Source organism: Sporothrix schenckii (genome assembly GCF_000961545.1).
Source record: "Sporothrix schenckii 1099-18 chromosome Unknown Cont44, whole genome shotgun sequence".
NCBI classification, from domain to species: domain Eukaryota; kingdom Fungi; phylum Ascomycota; class Sordariomycetes; order Ophiostomatales; family Ophiostomataceae; genus Sporothrix; species Sporothrix schenckii.
The window spans coordinates 5,340,077-5,364,379 of NW_015971145.1; the positions used below are offsets into that span (position 1 = coordinate 5,340,077).

A 24,303-nucleotide genomic window follows, 5' to 3' on the forward strand; every position below is an offset into this window, starting at 1 on the left:
AAGAAATATAAGAAAATTAGGCTAATCCGCCAAAGGAACAGAACGTGTGTATATATGTACTACTGGTCCAGAATGTGCAGAGAGGCAAAAAAAAAAGAAAAGAAAACAAATGCCACCGAAAGACGCCTTGTTGAGTTCGGATTCTATTTACGATGATGGATGAGGATGCGTGACATGGAATGACAAAGACTTTATAGGCAGGGTATAAAAATGCCTCTGAAAGACAACTCCAAGAGAGAGCGAGAGAGAGAGAATGGGAGAAAGGCAAAAGTCACTGTATTACTTTTCATGCTCCCAGGCAAGCCAGCGACACGGCAGCACCCAGCAATGAACTCTCCTCAGCAGGGACCAAGTCAATGGAACCTGCGGATGAAGCTGCCAGCGAGTTGATCACGGCCTGGCACTGCTCCAGGTAGTGCGGGTAGCGCTCGATGACGGAGCCGTTGAAGGCGACAACGGTGCGGGCGTGCATAATGGAGAGCTCGGCCTGTGCATTCTTGCTGTGCTGTGCCCGGACAGCGGTAGGCGACGCAGTGGACAGCGCATGGATGTACTCCTGCTCCGTCTCGGCCTTGAGGGCCCACAGGGCAGACACAGAGGCGCCAACGATGGCAGCAGACCGCTGGGCAATGAGAAAAGCGAGTGTGCACACGGCAAGGATGTCGGAGTGCGCGGGCGGCATGCCCGAGGCCGTTGGGTGTTTCTGGTGGAAAGCAGCTGTGGCCATTTCCAACGTGGGAGATTTGTCACTATTTGTACATTAGTATCAACGAGCGTTTCCGGTGGAGCATTTCAAGGGGTTCGGGATATTTGCACGTACGTTCCCATCACGGACAGAGTCTCGGTATCGAGGGCATAGGGAGTCAGGAGTGACGGCGGTGCGACACCACCGAACAGACCTGCGGTGTTGACAGCCTCGAGAAGGGCGAAGCGGGTCACCTCGCCCAGGTAGTAGCCCGAGACCATGTGCTCAAGGGGCTGGAACTCGGGTTTAGGGTGATCGGCGTTGAGCAGGGCGTCCCAGCGGGTGACGGGCAGGATACCGTGGCCAAACATCCCGAGCTCGGTGTTGATAATGACATGACTGGCCTCATCGAACCATGCGTCAGGACGGGCCCCGAATTTGGAGCGACCGACAGTCGGGACGGGCAGGTGGACGGCGATGTTGACACCCGTGCCTAGAATAAGACCAAAGCGGGTGGCAGCATGGACGTATGCCTCGGACAGGAGACAGGCGGTGGAATCGTTGACAATAGTGGCCAGCTCGACATGCAGGCCACGGGCGAGACAGGCAGTCTGGATGATGTCGCCGAGGTCCTGGCCCAGCAGCGGGTCGGCAGCGCGGAAGCCCTTGCCCATGCCCTGCAGAAAGCCACCTCGAAGAGACGTTTGCTCGATGGGGAAACTCCAGGCGAGGCCCACAGGCAGCGGGTAGTCGGCATTGCTGTTGTCACGGGTAGTGCTGGTCTCGGCCTTGTTGATGGTCTCAAGAATACGGACAGCCATCCAGTCAAAGAAGGCCATGCCCTCAAGCTTCTTCAGTTCTGGCGTGATCTTGAAGGATGCTTTGCTCAAGATGACCATGGTCTCGGCACCCTTGACCGCGTCGTCCTCCGACGCCTTGCCCCGGAGCTCGATCAGCGCCACACGCAGCGTCGAACCACCGACATCGAGCGACAGGTAGCGTCCCTTTTCACGGCCATTGGGCAACTGGTGGTTGTACGACGGCAGCATGCAGGCGGCGTTGTTCAAAAGGCCATCACGGAACTGGGCCTGGAGGCCCGTAGCAAAATCTTTGAGGTTGCGGCCCTGGACGGGCTGCAGCAGCGTCCGCTCGGCATCTCGGAGAAATTGCTCTATTGATGTCTTCGTGCTGGTCGTACCCTTGCTCTTGTTAAGAGAGAGACGGGGTTGCTGATCCGGTGAGGAGGGCGGTGAGATGGTAGCTTGTGAAGCGGGTGATGTGGGCAGCGAAGCCGGCGATGAGGATGGCGAAGAGTGAGAAGATGTTACGGTGACCGTGGCGGTTGTCTTTTTTGATAATGGCGCAACATCCTCTTGTGGCGCGTGTTCGTTGCTTTCTTGTTGTGGTACATTGGATGCTTGTGATGACGACGCAGCTGCGGCGTTACTATGTGCGTTCCCAGCCGGCTTGGACTCGTCGTTGGGGTTCACCCAAAAGGCAAGGATGGCCTGGATGAAGGACCTGCCCTTCAAAAGGGACTTGAGGGCGGCGATGAGGGCACTCCGTAGACTCGTCATGGCAGAAACGAGTGACTGCATGACAGACTAGCAGGCGGAGAAGAGAGAAAAGGGAAAAGAGAAGGAGGAAGAGAAAACGAAAAAGAGGAATCAACAAGAGACTGGGGGAGCATGACCTTTAAACAAAAGAGCAACCCGATGAGATCGAGACGCAATGGCCAAATGTGGAAGAGAAGAATGGGTTAAGCCCCAAAGGGGGGAGGAATATGAGTGGGTGTGTGTGAGAGAGAGAAAATGAGAGGAAGCGGGAAGGAGAAATAACAACAAAATGGCACGGAATGGGGCAGTGGTGAGACGCAGAGAGTATGTAGAGTGCAGGATGCTGCGTGAAGGGCGTCTAACACGAAGAGAACGTTGTTTGTGGCTTCCTTTCTGGGGTTAAATCTGCGCCGTGGAGAGTGGCAGGCGGACTGGCTCCAGTAAAAGAAGGAAAAAACCGAAGAAGGTGACGGCCGACACCAGGAGGACTGCAGTCGTAACGATGCCCGAGAGTTTGAACACGCAAAGCAACCAATACGAACGTTAAGGCGCCGGAACGTCGAGTCGTCTGGCCGCTGGCGAAACGTTATGAACGTGGTCAGGGCGTGGTATGTGGTTAGGAGGTTGAGGTACCGGTCTCAGAACCAGTGGGAGGCGAATCTGCATGCCACGAGAGGTCCTTCTGAACAAAGCAAGCGGAGAAAAAAAAGGGAGGAGGGAGAAAAAGGTGGCCAGAGCATCGGGCAACGAGAGCAAGTTGCTGATCGGCCGGGCCAAGTCTCTTGATTTTTCTCGTCTTCCGTGTTTGCACGTAGTATTGCTCCCGGGAACGGGATGGGAAGCACGGCCAGGGGGGGGGGGGGGGGGGGAGAGAGACAGAGAGAGAGGAGGGAAAGGGAACAAGGTTACTATGAGAAGCAACAGCTTAAGGGCTGAGGCACAATGTGGGTTTTGTGTGGGCGGCGAGGCGTTTTGGAGTCTCTCGCGTTCTCTCGTTTCTCTCGTCTGCAAGGGCTGTCTCTGCGGCTTTGTTTTCTTTGGTTCTGAAGTAACAAGGCGGCGGGAGCGCGGCGGCGGACGGTCGACGTGGTATCAGCCAGGTCCCAGCCGAGAGACGAGCGTGGGGAGGTGAGGTGCAAGGTGCAAGGTGGTGGTGGTAGTGGTACGGCTTTGTTTGTTCAAGTGGTATTAGTCGATTTTTTTGGTGTTGTTTCTGTTGTTGTATTCGTATCCAAAGGCGAGACCCAAGACGTGGTAAGAAAAAAAGGAGGGGCCCTAGGGATCCGATGGAAGAAAGGAGCAGAAGAAGCGGAGCCCCCTTTTGGTGCACACGACGAGCAGTTCGCTCCTTCCTGCTCTGGCCTGAACTTGGTACAAAGTGTGTTCGTTGCTCACAGATTTAGGAAAGCTCTAGAGCAGATCCTTGAGCAAAGGGCAGGAACGAGGAGCGTTTGAGGCTCGATAGGGAAAGAGCCTTTCGTCAAGAAGCGAGAATAGGAAGGAAAGATGGGGGCCAGGTGCACACAAGCAGCCGGGGCAGGTACAGAGTGCTGTGTATTGGTGTATTGGGGAGGGAAAGAACGGTGGACAGGAGACAGGCTGGGGAAAGACAGAAACAGAAACGTGTTAAGCGGCTGAATGAGAGGTCCAACGGCAGGGGTGGCTAGATCCGGGACGAAGCACAGCAGATGGTGATGGGCAGACAGGCCAGAGGCAACAACAAGTGCTACCACATACGAATCGCCACCGCTGCCAGTGTGCAATGCAGAAAAGGTACGGCGGCTCAATGGCGTTGTTTGTTGTGGAGTTTGAGATGGAAAGGGTGGGGTGTGTAAAGAAGCGAAATGGGGGAAGGGGGTGAAGGGGGTGAAGGAAGAAGCAAAGAAGGCGCAAAGACAAAATAAGGTTGCCGGAGGGCGATGTCTTGGTAGAGACACAACGTATAGAGGAAACAAAGGGTCAAGCTAAGATCATATCCCACGCTTGGCAACGTCCTGCTGGAAAAGGGAAACGTACGTCCCAGATTGGGGCCGTAGATATGTCCTCGAAAGAGGAGACGTCGCCGATAAACGACTACGACTGATTAAGGCACCAGGTGCAGGCCACCTCCCAGAAGCCCATGCCAACAAATAGGGTTTTGAAGTGAGGGACGCGTTGAAGGAAACGACACGAGAAAGGTGCACAAGAGACACGCTGTGCAGAGAAGACCCGAGTACTGGCGAGGTTGAGAGGCGTGTGTAACAACGGAAAGGGTCGAGGGAGGTCCGGTGTCGAGAAGGGCGAGAAGGGAACAAGAGACAAGAGACAACACGAGACCGCGGCGAAACAAGTGGGAAAAGAACTCCTTCAGCAGGCAGAGACAGACACAAGCTCGAACAAGAAGAAAGCTCTACCCCCAAATGCCCGGACCCGATTTTATTTTTAGGTTTGCCGGGCCTTAGTTTTGTATGTGCGTTACTCTGCTCCGAAAAGACGGTGCATTCTTGTTTGTTCATTGTCGTATCGAAGATCTAACGTGTGCATTGACAAGTACCACGGGCCTACTGGCCGCTGGCCGCGGTGACAGATCAATGCTGCTTCTTTAGAATCAGTTCACAATGTAAGTCGTAGTGAGACGGCGCAATCTCGTGGAGAGGTACTTGACGGCTGCTCGGTTCTCTCCAGAGGTTTTGCTTCGGTCGAATTCTTGTGGCCGCCAGCGGCCAACCAGATTCGTATTGCTGTGCTTCGTAATACCGGCCCAAACGAAACAAGCCAGTTTGAGTGGAGAGCGCCCACGCGTGAGGGCGGGGAGTACGAATCGTATCACACTCAGCTATCGGAATTGGAGACAGGGGATCAGGAAGATCATGGTGACAAGCAACTTTGGACAAGAGTGAAGGGCAGCTGTCGATCCGCAGCTTCAGTGTGCCCTAGGACACCAAGCCAAGAGAGGCAGTCGCGTGTCCACATTGGGGGGCAGTCGCGAGTGTTACTGCGGCTTACCTGCTACGAAGTAAAGACGACAATGAGGGAAGGTACGGGGAGTACGGCCGCTAAGTCAGATAAAGTGCAGGCAATGCCTGCCTCGCTCGTCGTTGCAAAGCTCGCCAAATGCCCTGTCTTCCAAGACAACTCGACTCAGTAGTTACAGCAAAACATAGCCAGGTTCTTACAAAAGGTGCCGCTGTGGTTTGGTTGCTGATGATGCTCAACATACCCCACACCCCTGTCGGCGGGTTTTTGTTATTTTATATTTTAAGGCTGTAACGTTGCCTTGGAGGGGAAAGAGGCTCGGGAAACGTGAGGGCCCACTTTTATCACCTTCTCCCCCAAAAGAGGCTGCCGTCGCGCCGCCCGTCAGACCAGCCAACCACAGTGCTCGGAGACGACATGGTTTAGTTGCCAAAACGGGCAATGGCGCCTGTCTAATACCAACCAATGGCGCGCTTGCCAAGAAGTGCACTACAACGGAGTTGGAGAAACAACGGGGGAAAGGTTGCACTCACGCCTTCGTGTCGACGTCTATCTGCACGATTTGCTTCGTACTTCTTGAGATTGAGATGTAAGCGGTGATGGGGTAGTGAATGAGCTAGACATGTGCTGGACTGTGGGTGCATCTGCGCCACAGATCCACGTCGAGATGGTCCAAAGGGGGAAAGCCCGGTGACGGAGACACAATGCGGCACGGAAGGAACGAGCTGCACCGATCACGATGGACGAAGTATTTGTACGGCGCCGGCCCAGGCGCAGTACCTTGCAGCAACTGGCCCTTTACCCAAAACATCCCCATTTATGCAGCCCCCTTTCGTTGCATCTTTTTCTAGATTGAGCCTCCCCCTGGGCTCTCGTTTTGTTCTAGAATTTCTATTTTAAATATTGGAGCTTTAGATTTCATGTTCTTTTCTTATTTTTCACCAACTTTGTTAATTCTCCCTGCCGCTCTTCTATTTCTTGTTCTTGTTTTATGTTTGAATCCCATTAATATCACGGCACATTAATTACACTCGGTAATCTAGCTCTAGCCTTTACGGAACATTTCAAGCCGATCAGTGGCATCGGGAGCCGCCATTGCCATTGGTTGTTTTAATCTATGATTTTTTCCTTCCCGTCTTTTTTACTTTTTTATTATGTTTCCACATCGTCCCATCATCACCGGCGCCGGCACTGACAATTCGGGACCACGTCCAGGCATTTCTGACCCGATATCCGGGCATATTTTCATAAATAATCTTTAGCAGTGGCGTCCGTTATCTTGCCTTCTTTCCTGCCGAGTACATATTGACTGGCTTCGCTCCCGGAATGGAAAGCTGCTCGAACCACCAAAGTAGATTGACACAGAGAGAGAGACAGAGTGAGCAGGCTAAACTTCACGACTTGGGCACGTGCATCACATTGTGGCTCTGTGCTCTTCCACATGGCCTGCAGAGAGCGTGTGTACGTCATCCGGAGCACAACAAGGTGAACAGAACAAATCGACGTTGCTTCCAATCCACTTTTTCTCTCTTCCACTAGTAGTAAGCTGTCGCCGACGGTCGGGGAGACATGTCACAGTTTATTCATATTCGGAGTGTGAACTGTTCGTTACGGAGTTTTGTATTACGGAGAAAGTAGCCCTGTCGGAGTGGGTGGCTTACAGTGCGCATGATCTCCGTCCGCACGGTCTCAGTCCAATTCTTGCTGGGTTAGCGTCCGTGGCCACCGTCCTGATGGTGACGAGGCTCCACAAAACTGTTCTTTCACACTGGATTTTTTTGGCGGCCTTCTTTACAACGACCCAATGAACCAATGAACATGAGAGGAGCACCACTAACAACGTTCCATCTTGCAAGGCGTCTCCTTCTCCGACGCTTTTCAAGAGGCATTCTGGAACTTTCGTGGTGGCACGTCCGCAACAGACAAATCTGATGGGTCAAGGTCCCATTTCCAACTGCCACGGTCTGGCTCGTCGAATCGCGAGATTCAGGGAGAGCAAAGGCGTATTTGACTCCAGAAACGGCGGTGCGTGCCAGTACATGTATTCGAAAGATTGCATATCAAAAGCACCGAACGTTAGTCCCAGAGTTGCCGAACAGCTGTGTAAGCACCGGCGACGACACAAAGAGAAAAACCATGAACGAAGAAAAAAAGAGCAAAAAAAGAGAAAAAAAGAGAAAATAAAAATAAAAAAGACAAAAGACAAAAGAGGCAACACTACACAACAGATGGCCGGTGACATTTCTTGTGGAGAGGACGCATCAAAGCGGAACAGAGCGTAACGAGGCATGGCATGGGGCAGAAGAACACCGTACGGCGTAACCGCCTGTGGCCTGCGTGTAAGTGCTCCAAACAGGTGACAAGTGTGAGCACGAAAGCGACAGGCATCGGGGAGGGGCGTGTGTCCGTGTAAGTGCAGGATGGCCGGTCATTGGAGAAAAAGTTGGATAGCGCTGGTGACCATGTCGTAATGGAGCGTTCGGACAGAACCAGTAACTGCCAAAGCAAGGGCGAAACGGTAGGACGCCAGTCAAGAAACCGGTGACTACGGAGTACGGAGGCTGGGAGGTTAGGAACGAGAGGGCTTTAAAAAATAGTGTAACTTTCGCCACGAGAGGAAGGGGCGAGTGGCCGATCGGGCGGGTGACCGAGTAGAAACCATCACTTGTCCGGCGCCTTCCTCGTGGTCTGGTGCGCTTTGCACCTTCCTACACCCAACGTGCCCTTTGTTCACACATCTTGCGGAGACCTGGGGAGAAGGAACGACCGGCGGTAACACTGGGTCCTTTGGTGCTGTCATAGTGCCACTTGCCATTTTTTTTCGATATGTTCTCTTCTTGTTGTATCGGAATGGTCCTTCTGGAAGGTACGGAGTGACGCGTTACCTGCTACTCCAGTCGCTCTTTCCCTTATCTTCACTGCCTTTTCTCCCTCCCTTTCGTTCGCCTCTCCTTCTATTTTCTCCTCCTTTCTTCTTTCCCTCTCTCTTATTTTTGTTCTTTCTTGTTATCTTGTTCTCTTGTTTGTATTATTTAGATACCCAAAAGCCAATAGACTTCCATTACCTCTCCTGTGCTTGTGATCATCTCTCTTGAACCAGTTTATCATCTTCCATCACCAACGTCATCGAGGATCAAGCTTATCCATTTTACCAGGCTGCCACTCTTTTAACCAGCTCCCACTCCCATTCAAACACGCTCAAACCCACACACCCACAGACAGCCCGTCAATATGCGTCTCATCATCCGCGACGACGAGGACCAGGCCAGCGGCTTCGTGGCCAACTACATCGTCGACCGCATCCGCACATTTGCCCCCACGGCCGAGCACCCCTTTGTCCTCGGTCTGCCCACTGGCAGCAGCCCTCTCAATGTCTATGCCCGTCTTGTTGAGGCGTACAAGCAGCACCGCGTCTCGTTTGCCCATGTCATCACCTTTAACATGGACGAGTACGTCGGTCTCTCCCGTGACCACCCCGAGAGCTACCACACCTTCATGTGGACCAACTTCTTCAGCCACGTCGACATCCGCCCGGAAAACGTGCACCTGCTGAACGGCAATGCACCGGACCTCGAGGCCGAGTGCGCCAGGTACGAACAGACCATCCGCGACTGCGGCGGCATCGACCTGTTCTTGGCCGGCATTGGCGAGGATGGCCACATTGCCTTCAACGAGCCCGGCTCCAGCCTGGTCAGCCGCACACGCGTCAAGACGCTGGCCTACGACACCATCCGGGTCAACAGCCGCTTCTTCGGCGGTGACGTCGATGCCGTGCCGCGGTGTGCGCTGACCGTCGGTGTGCAGACGGTGCTGGACGCCCGTGAGGTGGTGGCGATTGTGCTGGGCCCCCGCAAGGCGCTGGCGCTGCAAAAGTGCATCGAGGAGGGCATCAACCATATGTGGACGCTCTCGAGCCTGCAGCTGCACCCGCACCCCATGGTGGTCTGCGACGAGGACGCCACGCTTGAGCTGCGCGTCAAGACGGTCAAATATTTCAAGTCGATTGAGCAGGTGGCGCGGACGCAGGGCTTTGAGCAAGCTCTGCCGACGCGCCTGCGGGTGCGGCCCGATGCTCGGTCGGACGCCAACGGCAACATGAAAATCAACACGTCCGTGCCCAGCGTGGCGACCGCCTCGGGCACCACCACCCCGGGCACCACCACCCCGCTTGTTATCCCCTCGCCTATCAAGCCGACGCCGAGCTTTATCCTGGTGCATGGCGCACCCGACACGCCGGATGCCTCGCCCACGATGTCCTCTAAGATTGGCCTGAACGCGGCGGCGGCAGCCGCCAACGCTACGCCCGGCGGTGGCGACGTTGATTCGGACTTGGACCTGGTGCCCGACCGGATGGGCGACCGCATCCCGGTGCCTAAGGGTGCAACCGCTGCTGGCAGCGGCAGCCTGGGCGTGGTCCCCGTTTACCGCCGCCGCCTGACCCCGACGCCGGAGCAGCAGCAGCAAAAGAGCTTTGGCCGTGTCAGCGCATAAGCGGCTGCCGCGTATAGATTGTCTCGCTTGATCTTTTGCTTAAAGTATTCTTTTTTTCGGTGGTTTTCTGGAGTTTTGCACTTTCGTCGCCTTCTTCATTATCATCGGCACACTACCGCCGCTTACCATTGACTGCTGTTTCTGGTTTTTAAAACGCGTTACTTTACTCTCCCCATGCGTCTTGCTTGCATGAGTTTTCTATTCATTTTTGTTCTTTTTATTTCTACTCTGCTAAGATTGCATACATTGCCTTGCCTTTTCTGTGTTGACGATTAGCCAAAATTTAAAAATAAAACAAAACTACAAGGAACAAAGCCAAAACGAAGACGTTTTAGAACAATCTCTGTCGCCCAGACATATGTATTGATACCACTGAACACCCGATAAATACTAAAAATTCAAATGAACATACGTCCTTCGGTTCGTGTCAACAAATATCCCTTTCTCTTTTTCAGTGTAGCTAGGATACTAATGAGTCCTCGGCGGAGAGAGTGCTGATATATGCCCTGCGCTGAAAGGACCGTTAATACTTGAGGGTAATCGCCACGCAAATGCGGTTTGCCTTGCCCTGACAAAACACGGACCGGTCTTTTCATCGACCACCACCACGAAGAGATCAAATATGGGCCTCTTAGACCTGGATAGTCTTTTCATCGACCACCACCACGAAGAGATCAAATATGGGCCTCTTAGACCTGGATAGAGCCGGTTGTGGTCACGGTGGTAGTTCTAGTCCATCTGTGTACCCTTTGGCTGATCCGAATCTCCGTCTATAGCTTCCACAAAGTGATGCCCATTTGGACATGTACCGGCCTCGTTAGAGAGAATAACAAATGTCAAAGCCCGGGAGGCGACATGTAGACAGAAATAGACTACTCACTCAATATTAAGAAGATATTCAACTTGCCGTGCGACGGTGCCAGTAGTCTCAAAGGAATATCCTAAAGAGGATCTCCGCGATAGATCCCGATGACAAAGAAATAGATAAAGAGAGAGAAGAGAGAGAGCAGATATAAATCACTCATCGTGAGATTCGTCTCAGGCGTAACAGACGGGCGATTGTTAGATTTACTCGACACGAGAAAGTACACAAGGTGAGGGAACACCAAATATCCCCTTTATAGTCATATTGCAATTGTAAGCTCCTCTGCCCGTTCTCGTGTAGCACATCATTTCTTCGTCAGATGTGGATTATCGCCATCTAGCATGTTCATAAATTCAGCCAGTCTTCACTGGATGTTGATGTTCAGCCCAGAAGTTAGTCCTGGAGATAAAGACATGTCGACGATGCCAGGCCCGTCTTCACATACCTCGAGCCAGCTCACCGGTACAACTCGGCGCCGCTGATACCATGCCCGACAGTTATGCATGACCACGAATCACGAACTTTTGTTGACCGAGACAATCCCTTTCCAAGACAACATACGGCTGCATCTGCTGTCCAATCAGTGGCGAGGCCGCGTGGGACGGGGGTATGGATGCCCTTTAGCGCCAAAAAAGTCCAAGCTTGGCTGCCGCCCTGCTGAAAATACGGGACACTGCAGCATGCGATTGGGCACCGACCGCCCTTCTCACCACCTATGGCCGCCGAGAAACCACCCGTCGCCACCTGTTTTCTGATGTAATACAGGCAAGCGACTCCCCCATAAACTTTTGCCGCCGCTTCCTCTCGAGCTCTTTTCCTTGTCAGGCAGATCGTGCGCTATTCTGTCGCTCTCCCGCTGTCCGCCCAGCTGGTCTACGCGCTGGTTCAGCCACTGATTTACAGCGATGCTGCCGTAGCAGCTTGTTGCGCCAGTCCCTTACCTTAAACGGGTCCTTCCTTACCATCTGGAAGTATCACGTCCAAGGTGCCGCAGTTTCCTTCTGAACGTCGTACGCTCCTGCCTCACATTCTGTCATTATCTTTGTTGTCCTCCTTCTCCTTCCAATCTGTCGCCATCGCCACATTCTGGTGGCATCTTCCCTTTTCCTGGACTCGTTTTCCCTCGTCACGTCTCGGCTTTCCGTCTTCCCGACGAGCCCCAGTTCGCCTATATCGCCCGCGATCCTCGTGCTTCACGTTCAGCCACACTTTCTCGCGAACCCCTGCCGGCTATCTGCTCCTTTTTTCCTTTTGTTCCATATCCAGCCACCCAAAACCCTCGCATCGCGACTTTGTCATCTCGCCATCTTTCTCGCTTTCTGTATGTTTTGGCTTCACTGTAAGCCTACTGCCCCCTTACTCGTGCTTCCCGTTCATCTCCTCCCTCCCCACCATCCAGACCTCTGTTTCTCCACTTTTATCTGCTACCATCTTAACGCCTTCTCACATCCGTCGCTAGCTCCAGCCTTCTCCCACTCTCTCACATCCCCATCTCCTCATTTCAGCTGTTTTCTCAGACTTTCGTTCCCCTTCTCGCTTCCCCCTTTTCCTCCTCTCCCTCCAAACTCTGCTTCTCCTTGTCCAATATGCAACGAGCCAACAACGCCGAAGCTGCCGTCCATTTCGCTCTTTCGATGACTTTGTCACCTTGTCCTATTCGTCATTGACTGCCGGTAAAATCTGAGCGTCCAAGCTGCCGGAGACCACTTCGACCTCGACTCATACCTCTGGCTCCGCCTCCGTCCTTCTTGTCTTTACTTGTGCGATTTCCTGTACTGTACATACTAGCGAAGCGATAAAAAAGAAAAAGAAACGCGTCAAAGTTCGGAAAACGCCTCTAGGCGAACCTCCAGCGTGCGCATCGCTGCGACTTATTTCCTCCGTACGAACACCGTGGCCATCACACGACGCGACTCCCAACGATACCCAACACGAGACAACGATCAATCAAGATACCCTGAATTTCAAGCCACGCATCTCCGATAATACACACTCACGACACTCACCCTTCCATCATGGTGTCCGACGAGACCTACGACATCTGCCTCCCCATCCTCCAGGACGCCTCTCTCGAGGAAGAGGACAAGATCGACCGCCTCGAGTCCCTTTTGAAGAAGGCCACGACTCTCCAGGGCCAATCCCTCGAAAACGCAGTATTAGATGCTGTCTGGCGATATCGCGAGGGCGGCGGGACTGCCACATCGCCGCCGCCCATCCGCCAGACCATTCTGCGCCGGCCCTCGCCCGCCTCTTGGCGCGGCTCCAACACCCCACTTTCCGGCTCGCCGCGTCTCGGGGTGAGCCCCCTCGTGCCCCCAGGCTTCGTCCCGGCATCCATCCAAGGCGCTTCCTTCCCGCCGTCGTTTACTCGCAACAACAAATCCACCGCCGCCTCACCCTTCGGCTCTCCCCGACCCTCGCCCCGTCTCGGTTTTGCGACCCCTGTCATCCCCCACAGCCCCAGCCTCAACGCCTACGAGTTTGCCAGCGATCACACACCTGCCGCTGAAATCTTTGGCGACGCTCAGCAGACAGACAATGTCGACTGGCTGGTCAGCGATGATGCCGTCAGTGTTACCTCGTCACTGGGAGGTGGCAGTGGTACCGGTTTTGGCGGCGGTCCTGGAAGCTATACGGGCAGCGGCTTTGCCTCCGGAACGGCAACGCCTTCTTCCTCGAGTGGTCTCAACGCGGCCGCGCCCGAGTTCTCCTTGTCATCCCTGTCCTCGCAGCAGGTGGACATGACGCCCTACGACATGCTTCGCTCCATCTTGGGTCCGTCGCGCACCGACGACGAGATCGACGCCGCCCTGGCCATGCACGGCTACGATCTTGGCGCGACCATTACGGCGATTATGGAGCAGCAGCAGCAGCAGCGACAGCAGCAGCAAAATCCGCAAGAGCCGCAAGAACCACAACAGCCGCAAGATGCCGCCTCATTTTCTCTGTCGGCCCTAGGATCGGGCGGCGCGCCAGTCCCGCCCGCGCCGACCTCCATTGCATCGTCCATGGACGACTCTTCGGGCGGCGTGCTCATTGGCAAGTCCATGACCCCTGACGCGCGCCCAAGCACACCCGCCGACCAGAAGTCTGGCATCTTATGCAAGTTCTTCTTGTCGACGGGCCAGTGCCTTCGCGCCGACTGCCGTTTCAGCCATGATCTGAGCAACCACATCTGCAAATACTGGGTTGCTGGGAACTGCCTCGCTGGTAACACCTGCGTCTTCTCACATGACCCGGCACATCTCATTACCCGCCTGAACGTGGACGGCACGAGCACGCCGCCATCGCAGCCCAGCGTCCACGACTATAGCGCGTTCCCCGTCCTCCAGCCGCAGCCTTCCACGCCCGAGCATCTGTCCCTCTTCGCGGCGTCGGGATCGTATCCTGCTGTCGGCCTCACGCCGCCCCCAGGTTTCAAGCTACCCGGCTTTAGCGGTGCAGGTGGCCTAGGCGACGGAATCTCGCGACCCCGGTCGCGCCCCAGCAGCCGACACCAGATGCATCGCCAACATGAAGGCGGACACCACGGTCACAACAATAACAATAGCAACAATAACAGCAGCAGCAACCAAGCGGCGCCTTCCATCGACGACACCGAAGCGTTCCCGACGCTTGGGTCGGCCGCATCCTCTGCCCGAGCCGTGAGCGGCAAGAAACACCACGGCAAACGTGGCGGCCAAGGCCACAAAGACGGCACCGCCATTGGCTCGGGTGCAAGCGCACCATTTACACCGAGCTCGCTCGCGGACATTGTTAAGATGTCACCCTCGCCGACGCCCGAAGCCTCGTTGCCACGACCCGCGACCATTCGCAAGCTGGGCCGCAACGGCAGCATGGCCAATATGCGCAACGGCGAGACCAGTGCGGCCGCTCAGGCGATCCCGACGCCCAAGCACATTCCCTGGCTCGAGACGGGCGACAGGGCCAACAAAGCCTATCTCAAAGCACGCCAGGAAGCCATTAAGCACGGTGGATTGCGCAACAAGTTTTTGCAGAGGTGGGTTTCCCCTTCCCCTTCCCCCCCCTCACTACCCGTCGGACCCTTACTGACATACTGTAGCGCCGCACAAGCATGGAACCGCAACGACGCGCGCGCCGCCAAAGCACTGAGCCTGCGCGGCCAGAGCGAAAACGACTTGATGCGCAAAGCACACCGCGAGGCCGCTCGCGAGCTCTACGAGGAGCGCAACCGGTTCAACACGCCGTCGTCGGAAATCTACGTGGATCTGCACGGCCTGCACCCCGAAGAAGCCGTCGAGTACCTGGAGCGCGTGCTGCTCGACAATGGCAGCGAGACCAAGCCCGTCTATGCCATTACGGGCACGGGCCACCACAGCAAGAACGGCAAAGACAAGGTCGGCAAGGCCGTGCGCAACTTTCTCAACGAGTGGCGTTACGCTTATCGCGAGTTCTCTGTGCCGAGCGACCGCAACAACATGGGCGGCATCCTGGGCATTGATGCGCGCAGCTGGGACAAGTCGCTGGGGTCCCGGCCGACGGCGCCGCCGTCCAAGGTGTCGACGAGCACGACCGTCGTAGGAAATGTCGACATCTTGTCTCAAGGCGTCGAGATTGGCGACGGCAAAGTGAAGCTGCTGGTGCGGGACTCGTCGGTCGCAGCTAAGGAGGTACCGAAAGGCGGCAAAGCTGTGCGGTAGGCGAAGGGCGTAGTAGGCTAGACGTGGCGCAGGATATGAGAGCGTATGTGATAAACTGGGATATCTTGATATCTTGATATTGGTGGCCGTCTTGTTACGATTCTAGATAGGATTTTGAAGAGGCCCCTGGGGACAGAAGCTGACGCCATAATGAATACGAAAAATTTACATTAAACATATGGAAGCCCTGTGTCTGCAAAGCCCAAGTCGATTTTTACTAATCCTTTATTTATTTATTTTAAAAAAAGACTAGTGCATCATCCCGTAATCACTCCCAGTTTGCTACTGTCCACGGGCTCATCATTGTCATCGCCGCGCCGCCGAGCAAGTGTCTTACCGTCCTTTTCAAAAGCACCATCGCCGCAGCCACTGTCACTACCACCGCCGCCACCTTACCGTGTATTCTACAACGCGCAGTACAGTAGCTACCTTTTCGGCACGAGATACCCTAGTCTTCAATGCGACAAGTTAGTCGTGAAAAGTGCAGGATGGTGGCGTGCAAGCATATAAGTCTCAGACTCGAGTGCAAGGCACGCTCGTACTTAATTAATTTTTGGAGCCAATTCTTTCAACGACAAATAACCGGTCAAGAACCGGGCAATTGGCTTAGGTGGTATAGCGCCCGCTTAGCATGAGCAACATCGCTATGTCAACCTGCGGGAGGTCCAGGGTTCGAGTCCCTGATTGTCCAAATTTTTTTGTCTTTCTTTTTTAGACACTTAAAAACCCTGCAGGTCCATATATGCTTCATTTTGCGTCTACAACTCTAGTTTAAAACATTCGACTTAAAACTCTGGCGTGTTTTCGAGCCGTCTCTTGCGGAGGGGGCAACAAAAACTGCAATCGCGACCTATCCAGAGGGAACGTACGAGACGAATGACAGGAAGAGGACGTACTGAGGCAGGAATACGCTATACTTGCGAGCTCTGAAAATACTAGATCTCTTGGTTTTTTGTATACCTCTAGTTGTGGAAACCGGGCAGCCGATGGGAGCACCATTTGTCACGATGTTTACTACGTTATACTGCGTATTTGGTTTGCTATTAAAATTAGCCTTCGGAAGGATCAAGTTCTTTGATGCCAAAGTCCGTAAGGTTTCGTTTCACCTTTGAATTATCTCCTGGAAGGTATTTCTGCATCGACGAGGAACTCTTTTGCCGATAGATTGTGACGTGCGTTATCCGTTTTGTCTTGCTACTGATATATAAGTCTAACAATACACCAGGATCGCGTCGGTGTGCAATGCTGCTTCCTGTTTCCTAAGTCCATAACAAAAAACAAAGCAACAATGAACCTATAATCTCTTCTAGTTGTAGCATTGTACGATCATTAGGCTTCTTTATTTTTATTTTTTTATTTATTTCCCCCCCAAAACAACGTAAAATGGAAATAATAAGATATTTTAGGAAAAAAAAGAAAAGAAAAGAAGAGAAAATGCAAAGAAAATGCAAAGAAAAGGAAGAGGAAATGGAAAATAAACCGATTTGACAACCCAGCAGAAATATAGATAAAATAAAAATGTAAATAAATCTAGTTAGCTGACAACTAGCCAGCAAGTGGCCGAGAAAGGCGAATAATAATAAAAATAATATTGAACTGACAATGGTCTCGCAACAACTCTCTTGATTAAACCATGCCTAATATCGTTGGACGTCTACACACACTTTAGCCATCGAGGGATATTGCCAGGCCGGCCGCCGCACCCAAACGGCACTGGAAATTGAGACACATTGATAGTGGTACGTCGGGAGGCTTGCTTTATCGCGCAATGGCGAGAGGAGCATGGCACACTGTCGTGTTGCCCTTATGGACACCAAGACATTGTCCGATTGTCAAAATGGCAAAGGCAGCCAATCTGGTCTGGGTACTCGCTTTGCTGCTCCTCGCAGTGGCAGCAGCATCGCCACGCCTCAACCCCAAAGACATTGTCGTCGACGCCGACCTCGACTATGGCAGCTTTCGCGGCGCCTACTCGGACGAGTACAACATCACCCACTGGACGACGGTGCCCTTTGCGGCACCGCCTGTGGGCCGGAACCGCTTTCGGGCGCCGCAGCCGTTGCCACCGCTCCGTCCGTCGGCCTCTCCTGCGCTGCACAATGCCAGCCGGCCGTTTCCCATGTGCCCGCAGCGCGAGGCCAGCGGCGACGAGGACTGCCTGTATCTGGGCGTGTACGGCCGGCCTTGGACGACGGCCGAGCGGCGTGCCAACCGGCTGCGGCCGGTGGTCGTTGTTTTTTTCGGCGGCGGGTTCATTCGAGGGTCGGCCGCGCTGGGATTGCCGCCGGCGGCGTATCCCGTGCTCAACGTCTCGGAGGCAAACAATGTGCTGTTTGTGTACCCCAACTACCGGACCAATGCGTTTGGCTTTCTGGCCGGCCGCGACGTCGGCGCCGACGCGGGCTCCGACACCAATGCGGGCTTGCTCGACCAGCAGGCGGCGCTGCGCTGGGTGCAGCGGTACATCCATGCGTTTGGCGGCGATGCGGGCAGCGTGAGCATCTGGGGCCAGAGCGCCGGTGGCGGCGGCGTCCTGGCGCAGGTGGTGGCCTCATCACGACGCTCGTCGTCCGCCGCCAGCGGCAACGAGACGGCGCCGCCGCTGTTCCACCGCGCCATGGCCAGCAGCCCCTACTGGCCCAAGACATACCGGTACGACGCGCCAGAGCCGCAGGCGCTCTACGACGACCTCGTGCGGCGCGTGGGGTGCGAGGATGACAAGAATGACACGAGTGCGCGGGCTGGCAGCGACACACTTGCCTGCCTCAAAGCCGTGGATGTCCAGGCTCTCCGCACGGCCAGCCTTGCCATCACGGCCGACCGCGACGCCACGGCGACGTCATCGTATGCGTGGGCGCCGGTCCTGGACGATACATTTTTGCGGCAGCCCTTGTCGTCGCTGACGAGGACGCAACAGCAGGGCGGGCGTGGCGCCAGCGCCGGCGCCGGCACCCTGCGCGCTGGCTTTGCCACATACAACACGCACGAAGGCGAGAATTTCGTGCCGACCTGGCTGTTCCCGAAACGCGCCGCAAATGCGACGGCGGACGACGACGGGCGCCAGTTCCACACGTGGCTGCTGCGATACCTGCCGACCCTGAACGCAGACGACGTGGCCCAGGTCGGCCGACTCTATCCGTTGACGGGCGATGTCGAGGACGGCGGCGGAGCGGATCGGGCCTACTCGGATGGCAACCCCTTTGGCCGCGCCGGCCTCGTATATCGTGACGTCACTCTGGCGTGTCCGGCGTACTGGATGACGACGTTGGCCGCAACAAGCTGGCTCGCCGAGTACTCCATATCTCCGGCCAAACACGCCAGCGACACGTACTGGTGGAACACGGTCGACAAGGCCCAGAAGACAGACCCATTGCACTACAACAGTTACGCCGGCGCTCTGGCCTCGTTCTTTGCGACAGGCGACCCGAACGCAAACAAGTTGACGGCCTCGTCTGTTCCTGGACTGCACGATACAACAGCAGGCGAGGAATGGGCCATCACAGCCGACGGCTTTGCTACGTGGAGCCTTGCGCAACTGCAGACGCGATGCGACTTTTGGCTAAGCATCGCGCCGCGGGTATCTATCTGAAGGGATCTCGCATGCCAGGCAACAACAATGTCGTATTCATATTAGATATTTTCATCAACATAGACAACAATGTCCGCAAAGATCCAATGCCCGCAAACGCGACAAACATCTATATCAAAAGAAAATAAATCTTCGCTTCGCAACATGGTCACCGTCTAACTGGACAGCAAAACCAAAGACAGCCAAAGCAGCCCAAGCTCACCAGGACAGCTCTAGCAGCACCCTCTAGTCCATCGTGTCGTCCCGCAGACGAAACAGCTGCGTCAGGACCTCGTCCGTCCGCGCCCGGATCGCGTTGTGGTACAGCCCGTTCGTCTCGTACACCTTGATGTTGCGAATCTTGCCGGCCGTCTCCTTGGCTATACCGTAGTCCACATACAGGTCGTCGATAAAGGTGGCCGCGTACACGGGCACCCGGTTCATCTTCAGCTGGTCCTCGTCGTACAGCTCCTCCCAGTCGTCGTACGCCGCCACCAGCTCCGCCGCCTCCTTCATCTCCATGAGCTCGGGGTACGTGTCGAACATGAACGGGTAGATCATCTCGCTGCTTAGCAGGATCGAGTTGCCAATCTGCTGCCTCTCCGGCGCCACCACGTCATCCGCGAGCCAGCTGAACTGCGGGAACTCGTGCTTCGTCTCCTCGTCGCCCTGGGACACGAGATCTGTTCCGGCGCCCACGCCCACCCGCTGCGCCGCCCACCGCGACGACACGCCCTTCTTGAAACAGTAGATGGGCTCGTGCAGGATCGCATAGAGCGGCATCACGTCCAGTGGGAAGAACTGCTCCACCTGCACCAGGGTCGGGCGCGTCAGGACGCCCACGCGCTCAATGTCGTGCCGCATCCGCAGCAGCAGCGTGTGCGTCGCGTCCACGCCGCCGTGGAACCCAAACATGTACCCAAACGTCAGCACCCGCTTGAACGTCAGGAAGCCGCCGCTCGGCAGCGGCAGACGGTGGTCGGGCTGGCTGTACAGGTGTTGCGAGATGCGCTGCAGTGCGTCCGCGTCCTCGGGGAACTTGCCAAAGTACGCCCGGTTGCGTTCCACCGCCTTGCGGTATGTCGCCCGGTACACGTCGTCGGCCGTTTTGCCCAGCGGCGCCATGCCGCCCGTCAGAAAGACCTCGCGCAGCCCGTCGCTGTAGAACGACAGGTACGTCAGGCTCACAAACCCGCCAAATGACTGGCCCAGAAGCGACCACCGCTTTTTCGACGCCGGCTGGTCCTCCGTCAGGCACTTGCGCACCGCCTCCAGGTCCCGCACAATGCTGTCTGCCCGGAACTTGCGCAGGTACGCCGCCTGCGCGTCCGGGCCGCCTCGCCGCTTCAGCGTTTCGGCACAGATGGCCGAGCTCATGCCCGTGCCGCGGTAGTCGAGGAACAGCAGCTGGTACCCGCGCGAGAGCATCGTCCGCGTGAACGCATAGTCCTGCGGCTCCCGGTTGCCCGAGCCGGGCCCACCCTCGAGGTACACCAGCCATGGTTTGGTAAACAAGTCCCGGAGCTCCTGCAGGCTGTCCTTGTACACCTTGGGCGTGTTGTTGCTGATCGCCGTGCCCACCCCGCCGTTGCTCGTGCTGCCGCCTTCGCTGAACGGAAATGTCGGCACTATCGGCTTCTCGTAGCGAAACGCGGCCCGCGCAAACAGCCGGAGCTTCTCGCCGTGGGGGTCGCTGTAGTCGAGCGGTACGTCAAAGTAGAGCTCCGCCACCAAGAGCTGGGCTGCAAAACCGTGCGTTAGTTATGTATGGCATTGACTTCAGTTGAGACTGAGAGACAGAGCGACAAACGCACAAGGTAGACGGTGGAGAAGGCCGCTGACGAGCGCTGCTGGGCCGGGCTGGATTGCCTGCCGCAGCAGCCGAGACGTCCCCACCATTGACATCGCGGCGTCCGCTTCGGCGCTCGGGTCTAACCCCAGCGGTTTGCTGTGGCTCTCCGTTGCCTGAGGTCAAAGCAAAGTGAGGACGGGGACCTGAGGCTTGATGATACCAGTTTTGGCCGAGGTTGCGTGACTGGATTTGGGATCAGGTTGGGTCGCGGTTGATCGAGTCCGCCCGTTCGGATCTGGACTTGATACTATGTATGGAAAGTATCGAGTTCAGCAAGGAGCAAATAATGCAACGGTGTTTCTGGAGCTCTGCTGAGCCATGCAGAGATTCAGAGATCCGAGCTATTGGCAGCTTAGTTAGTGGGTGTGTGTTGGGCCACAACTGGCTGCTTTGGCCCAGTTAGCTCGATTCAACGCGATGTCGGCGGATAGGTGGGCCTGCGCTCGTGATCCAGCCTGGGCAGTAGACAAGGAGACAAGATGGCAAACCGTTGGTGATTCCAAAGCCGTGGCAGCAAAGGAGTTGTGTACTGCGTACGACATACGAAGATGGGTCTGACGACAATGCTCCTGTTTATTTATTTTGCAGCTTTGCTCCTGCCCTTTTATTACAGATTTTGCGGCCGACTGGATCTCCCAAACTGGAAGGTGTTGGTGAGGGGAAGGTACAATGGATGAAGGCTTGAACCGCCACTCTTTCTCCCTCTATCTGGCAGGCGATGTGGTAGATCCCATTCGTTGGACCGACGCCAAGCGAGTAGCTGGCTACTTGGGGAAAGAGACGAAATGGGCAGGAACGTCTTGACACCCGGGTGTGATCCTTGCGATAAGATAAACGAATTTGCAGCTGTTCTGGCAGGACCATTCGGCTGGTGGACCGCCCTTGGAATGTCCCCGTGAGAGCCATCAAGTTAGGCCTGAAGAGTGCCTGAAGAGGCCTAAAGAGGCCTAAAGAGGCCTGAAGAGGGGCCATTAACACACCTTATTGCTCCATGTGAACAGACATTATTAATTGGCTTTGGGGGGCCTTGGCTGGTCTTCTGCCCTTTCCGATTACGCTTGCCTTTCGAGCCTTTCCCGCGCCTGCCCTTTCTGTTTTCCGTCATCTCCTCACCACATCAACTCGTCATCTCGCCATTTCCGTCACTTTCCCCATCTCCTTCGCTCCTACCTCCTCTTTTACGCTTCACCCTCTGTTCCTTTCCATTTCGTCACGGTTCAAACGCGGCTGTATTATCTAATCGGCTCATTCACGCTTCACCGTTCTTTCTCGCGCACCAACTCATTTCGGCATCTCCACCTTAACGCAGAAATTTTCACTATTTCTACCATCTCGATTATCTTCCCGCCGGCCTTCTTCGACCAAGCCTTCTCTCTTTCCAGTACGATTGACGGCACTTGCCAATGGGATGAGCCGTCAAGGCGACACCCAGACTCTGGTCGAGTCGTTCTGCGCCCTCGCAGATGAGGTGCAGAATCTGATTGATCGCAAGACCATTCTCGAGCACAAGCTGCGGTTTGCCGCCGAGCAGGTGAGTCCCTTTGTTGTGTTTCCCACTCTGTACAACACGTGTGGCACCGGCGGCAATGTGTCTCCCTGTTTCTTCCATGATGAGAAGTTATTAGCTCTAGATCTTGAACCGCTTCGGCGGTCACGATAGAAAACTTTTACCACTTTCTGAACGAAACATGTCTCTGCCCTCTTCTACAACACACACCCTGCATCCTCTCCTACCCTTGACTCCACATGCAAGCTAACAGGCTGCAGTACCAACAGCTCGCCGACAAGTATGCCCCGACTGCCCCCGAGGTGTCCGAGACCCTTGCCAACCTGCAAATCCCACCCGACGACCACAAACCTCCCATTCCCAGTTCCTATGTCCCGCTGCCCAAGCGCGGACAACAGGCCGGCTGCAGCCAGCACCAGATTGCTCTGTTGATCCGGGACGGCCGGCGTGCTGCCCAGCAACTGACTGAACATTCGCGCACCACCGACGGAAGCATTGGCGGCGGCGGGCACGGCCACAGTGGCGGTGGCGGCGGCGGCTCGAGCAAAGAAGCTTCGTCGGGCACCGCCATTACGACCATGTCCATCATGATGGAGCAGGACTTTACGGTGGAGGGCAAAAAGGGCGTCCTCGACTGCCCCTTTTCGGCCATCAAGCGGCGGCAACAGCTGCTGCGGCAGCAACAGCAACTCGAACAGGAGAACCAACAGCTGCACATCACTGGCGGTGGCAGCAGTGCAGAGGCTGGCGGTCTCGATGTAGATCTCGATCACAACGATGCCGATACGGCCGACATTGCGGCAGCAGCGGGACCGCCTGGCACCCAGTCTGCCCACGGAGGCGGCGCCGCGAGCGGCGAAGCGGCCAGTCCCCCAGTCGAGGATCCAATCTGTGCCGCGCTGGCCGACGAGAGTGCATCCCAGCACGGGGGAACATCGAACGGCGGCGCGCCGCGGTGCCCGATCCGTTTCCTCGACCAGCACTCGCCGGAAGAGGTTGCGCACTACGTGGAGACGCACAAGCACCAGCTGCCGCGCAGCCACGCCATCTGCCTGAAGCGCTACAACAAGAACGAGGAGCAGATTCGCAAGATGGATGCCAAGTACGGCAATCTTGTCAACATGATTTCGGGTCTCGGCCAGTTTCACCAGCCGATGCTGGCTTCGGCGGAGCCGGGTCTTGCTGGTGCCGAGGGCGGTACTCTCAGCGGTGGTGCCGTTCTGGGTGTCGACGAGCGTGAAGAGGGCGAAGTGGTCGACCGCGCCAAGCTCCATAAAGACTCCCACGAACGCGTCAAGACGTGGGCGAACGGCGTGTCTGCCAGCAGCGAAGACGCTGAAGACGACGACTTTGACAACAGCGGTGACCGTCATGGTCACGACGATGGCCAAAGTGCCGACGCCCGAGGTTGGCGTCGCAGTACGGCATATAGTGGTGGCCGCGAATCCAGTGGCAGCGGTGGCGATAACACGGAACCGGAGCGGGAGAGTCACTTTGACCGGCCGCTCAAGGAGGTGCGTCTCGGCGAGTCACCGAGCCGGCCGTGGGGTATTGCCGTTCCGGTCTCGTCGATGCCATTGGATGCAGCCGCACAGCCACCGCTGTCACCGCCGGCGGCCCCTGTTCGTATGCCGAGTCCTGTTCGTGCGCCTCTGACAAACCGTGCACCTCCTGTTTCTCCCAGCAAACCCCAGCCAGAACGCAAGTGCCCATTTGACCAAAGCAAGTTTGGCCTGGGGATCTCACCACCACCCGGCCATGTTCCTGTGGAACCTGACGAGAGGGAGGCAGATGGGGCGGTCGAGACACCGGCTGAGACGACGCCCCGTGTCAGTGATAAACCCGATAAGACGGTCCAGACCGATCGACCATTCTCGCCGATGAAGCCTCCGCAAGCCACTCCGCAGACCTTCACCCAACCTGCGTTTGTCAACCTTCCACCGCAGACGGCTGCCCAAGGCAACACCGACGGAAAGAACATGGCTGGCCCCGTCCCGCAGATGCTCTTCACTGGCCCGGTGTTCATCGGATACCCGATGGAGCAAGCGGCGCAGTTCTTGCAAATGTACCACAACCCTCAGGGACAGGGGCAGGGCCAGGGACGGTAGATGGTGTGTACCCGTCACGAACCCTACTGTCCTCTTGTCTTTTTCTATACAGCCT

At 55.8% G+C, this 24,303-nt stretch overlaps 6 protein-coding genes and 1 non-coding gene across 7 annotated transcripts; 5 read left to right on the plus strand and 2 right to left on the minus strand.

Annotated features, from left to right (window-relative positions):
- Positions 1-286: 286 nt before the first annotated feature.
- SPSK_08793 (hexokinase) lies at positions 287-2,283 on the minus strand (the record flags this gene model as incomplete). Its single annotated transcript, XM_016735380.1, has 2 exons — positions 287-749; positions 821-2,283. The coding sequence occupies 2 exons, from the start codon at positions 2,281-2,283 to the stop codon at positions 287-289; spliced, it is 1,926 nt and encodes a 641-aa protein (XP_016588413.1).
- A 6,144-nt stretch (positions 2,284-8,427) lies between these two features.
- On the plus strand, positions 8,428-9,687 carry SPSK_09332 (glucosamine-6-phosphate deaminase; the record flags this gene model as incomplete). Its single annotated transcript, XM_016735906.1, has 1 exon — positions 8,428-9,687. One exon carries the CDS (start codon positions 8,428-8,430, stop codon positions 9,685-9,687), a length of 1,260 nt encoding a protein of 419 aa, XP_016588414.1.
- A 2,880-nt stretch (positions 9,688-12,567) lies between these two features.
- SPSK_08549 (ccch zinc finger DNA-binding protein) lies at positions 12,568-15,213 on the plus strand (the record flags this gene model as incomplete). Its single annotated transcript, XM_016735142.1, has 1 exon — positions 12,568-15,213. The coding sequence occupies one exon, from the start codon at positions 12,568-12,570 to the stop codon at positions 15,211-15,213; it is 2,646 nt and encodes an 881-aa protein (XP_016588415.1).
- A 595-nt stretch (positions 15,214-15,808) lies between these two features.
- On the plus strand, positions 15,809-15,904 carry SPSK_11256. The gene has a single exon. It is a non-coding gene; the product is annotated as a tRNA-Ala (tRNA).
- A 1,146-nt stretch (positions 15,905-17,050) lies between these two features.
- On the plus strand, positions 17,051-18,802 carry SPSK_10878 (esterase; the record flags this gene model as incomplete). The annotated part of the gene is made up of 1 exon (XM_016737128.1): positions 17,051-18,802. The coding sequence occupies one exon, from the start codon at positions 17,051-17,053 to the stop codon at positions 18,800-18,802; it is 1,752 nt and encodes a 583-aa protein (XP_016588416.1).
- A 225-nt stretch (positions 18,803-19,027) lies between these two features.
- On the minus strand, positions 19,028-20,686 carry SPSK_09043 (proline iminopeptidase; the record flags this gene model as incomplete). Its single annotated transcript, XM_016735624.1, has 2 exons — positions 19,028-20,523; positions 20,596-20,686. The coding sequence occupies 2 exons, from the start codon at positions 20,684-20,686 to the stop codon at positions 19,028-19,030; spliced, it is 1,587 nt and encodes a 528-aa protein (XP_016588417.1).
- A 1,355-nt stretch (positions 20,687-22,041) lies between these two features.
- Positions 22,042-24,248, plus strand: SPSK_08706 (uncharacterized protein; the record flags this gene model as incomplete). Its single annotated transcript, XM_016735294.1, has 2 exons — positions 22,042-22,164; positions 22,401-24,248. 2 exons carry the CDS (start codon positions 22,042-22,044, stop codon positions 24,246-24,248), a joined length of 1,971 nt encoding a protein of 656 aa, XP_016588418.1.
- Positions 24,249-24,303: the final 55 nt, after the last annotated feature.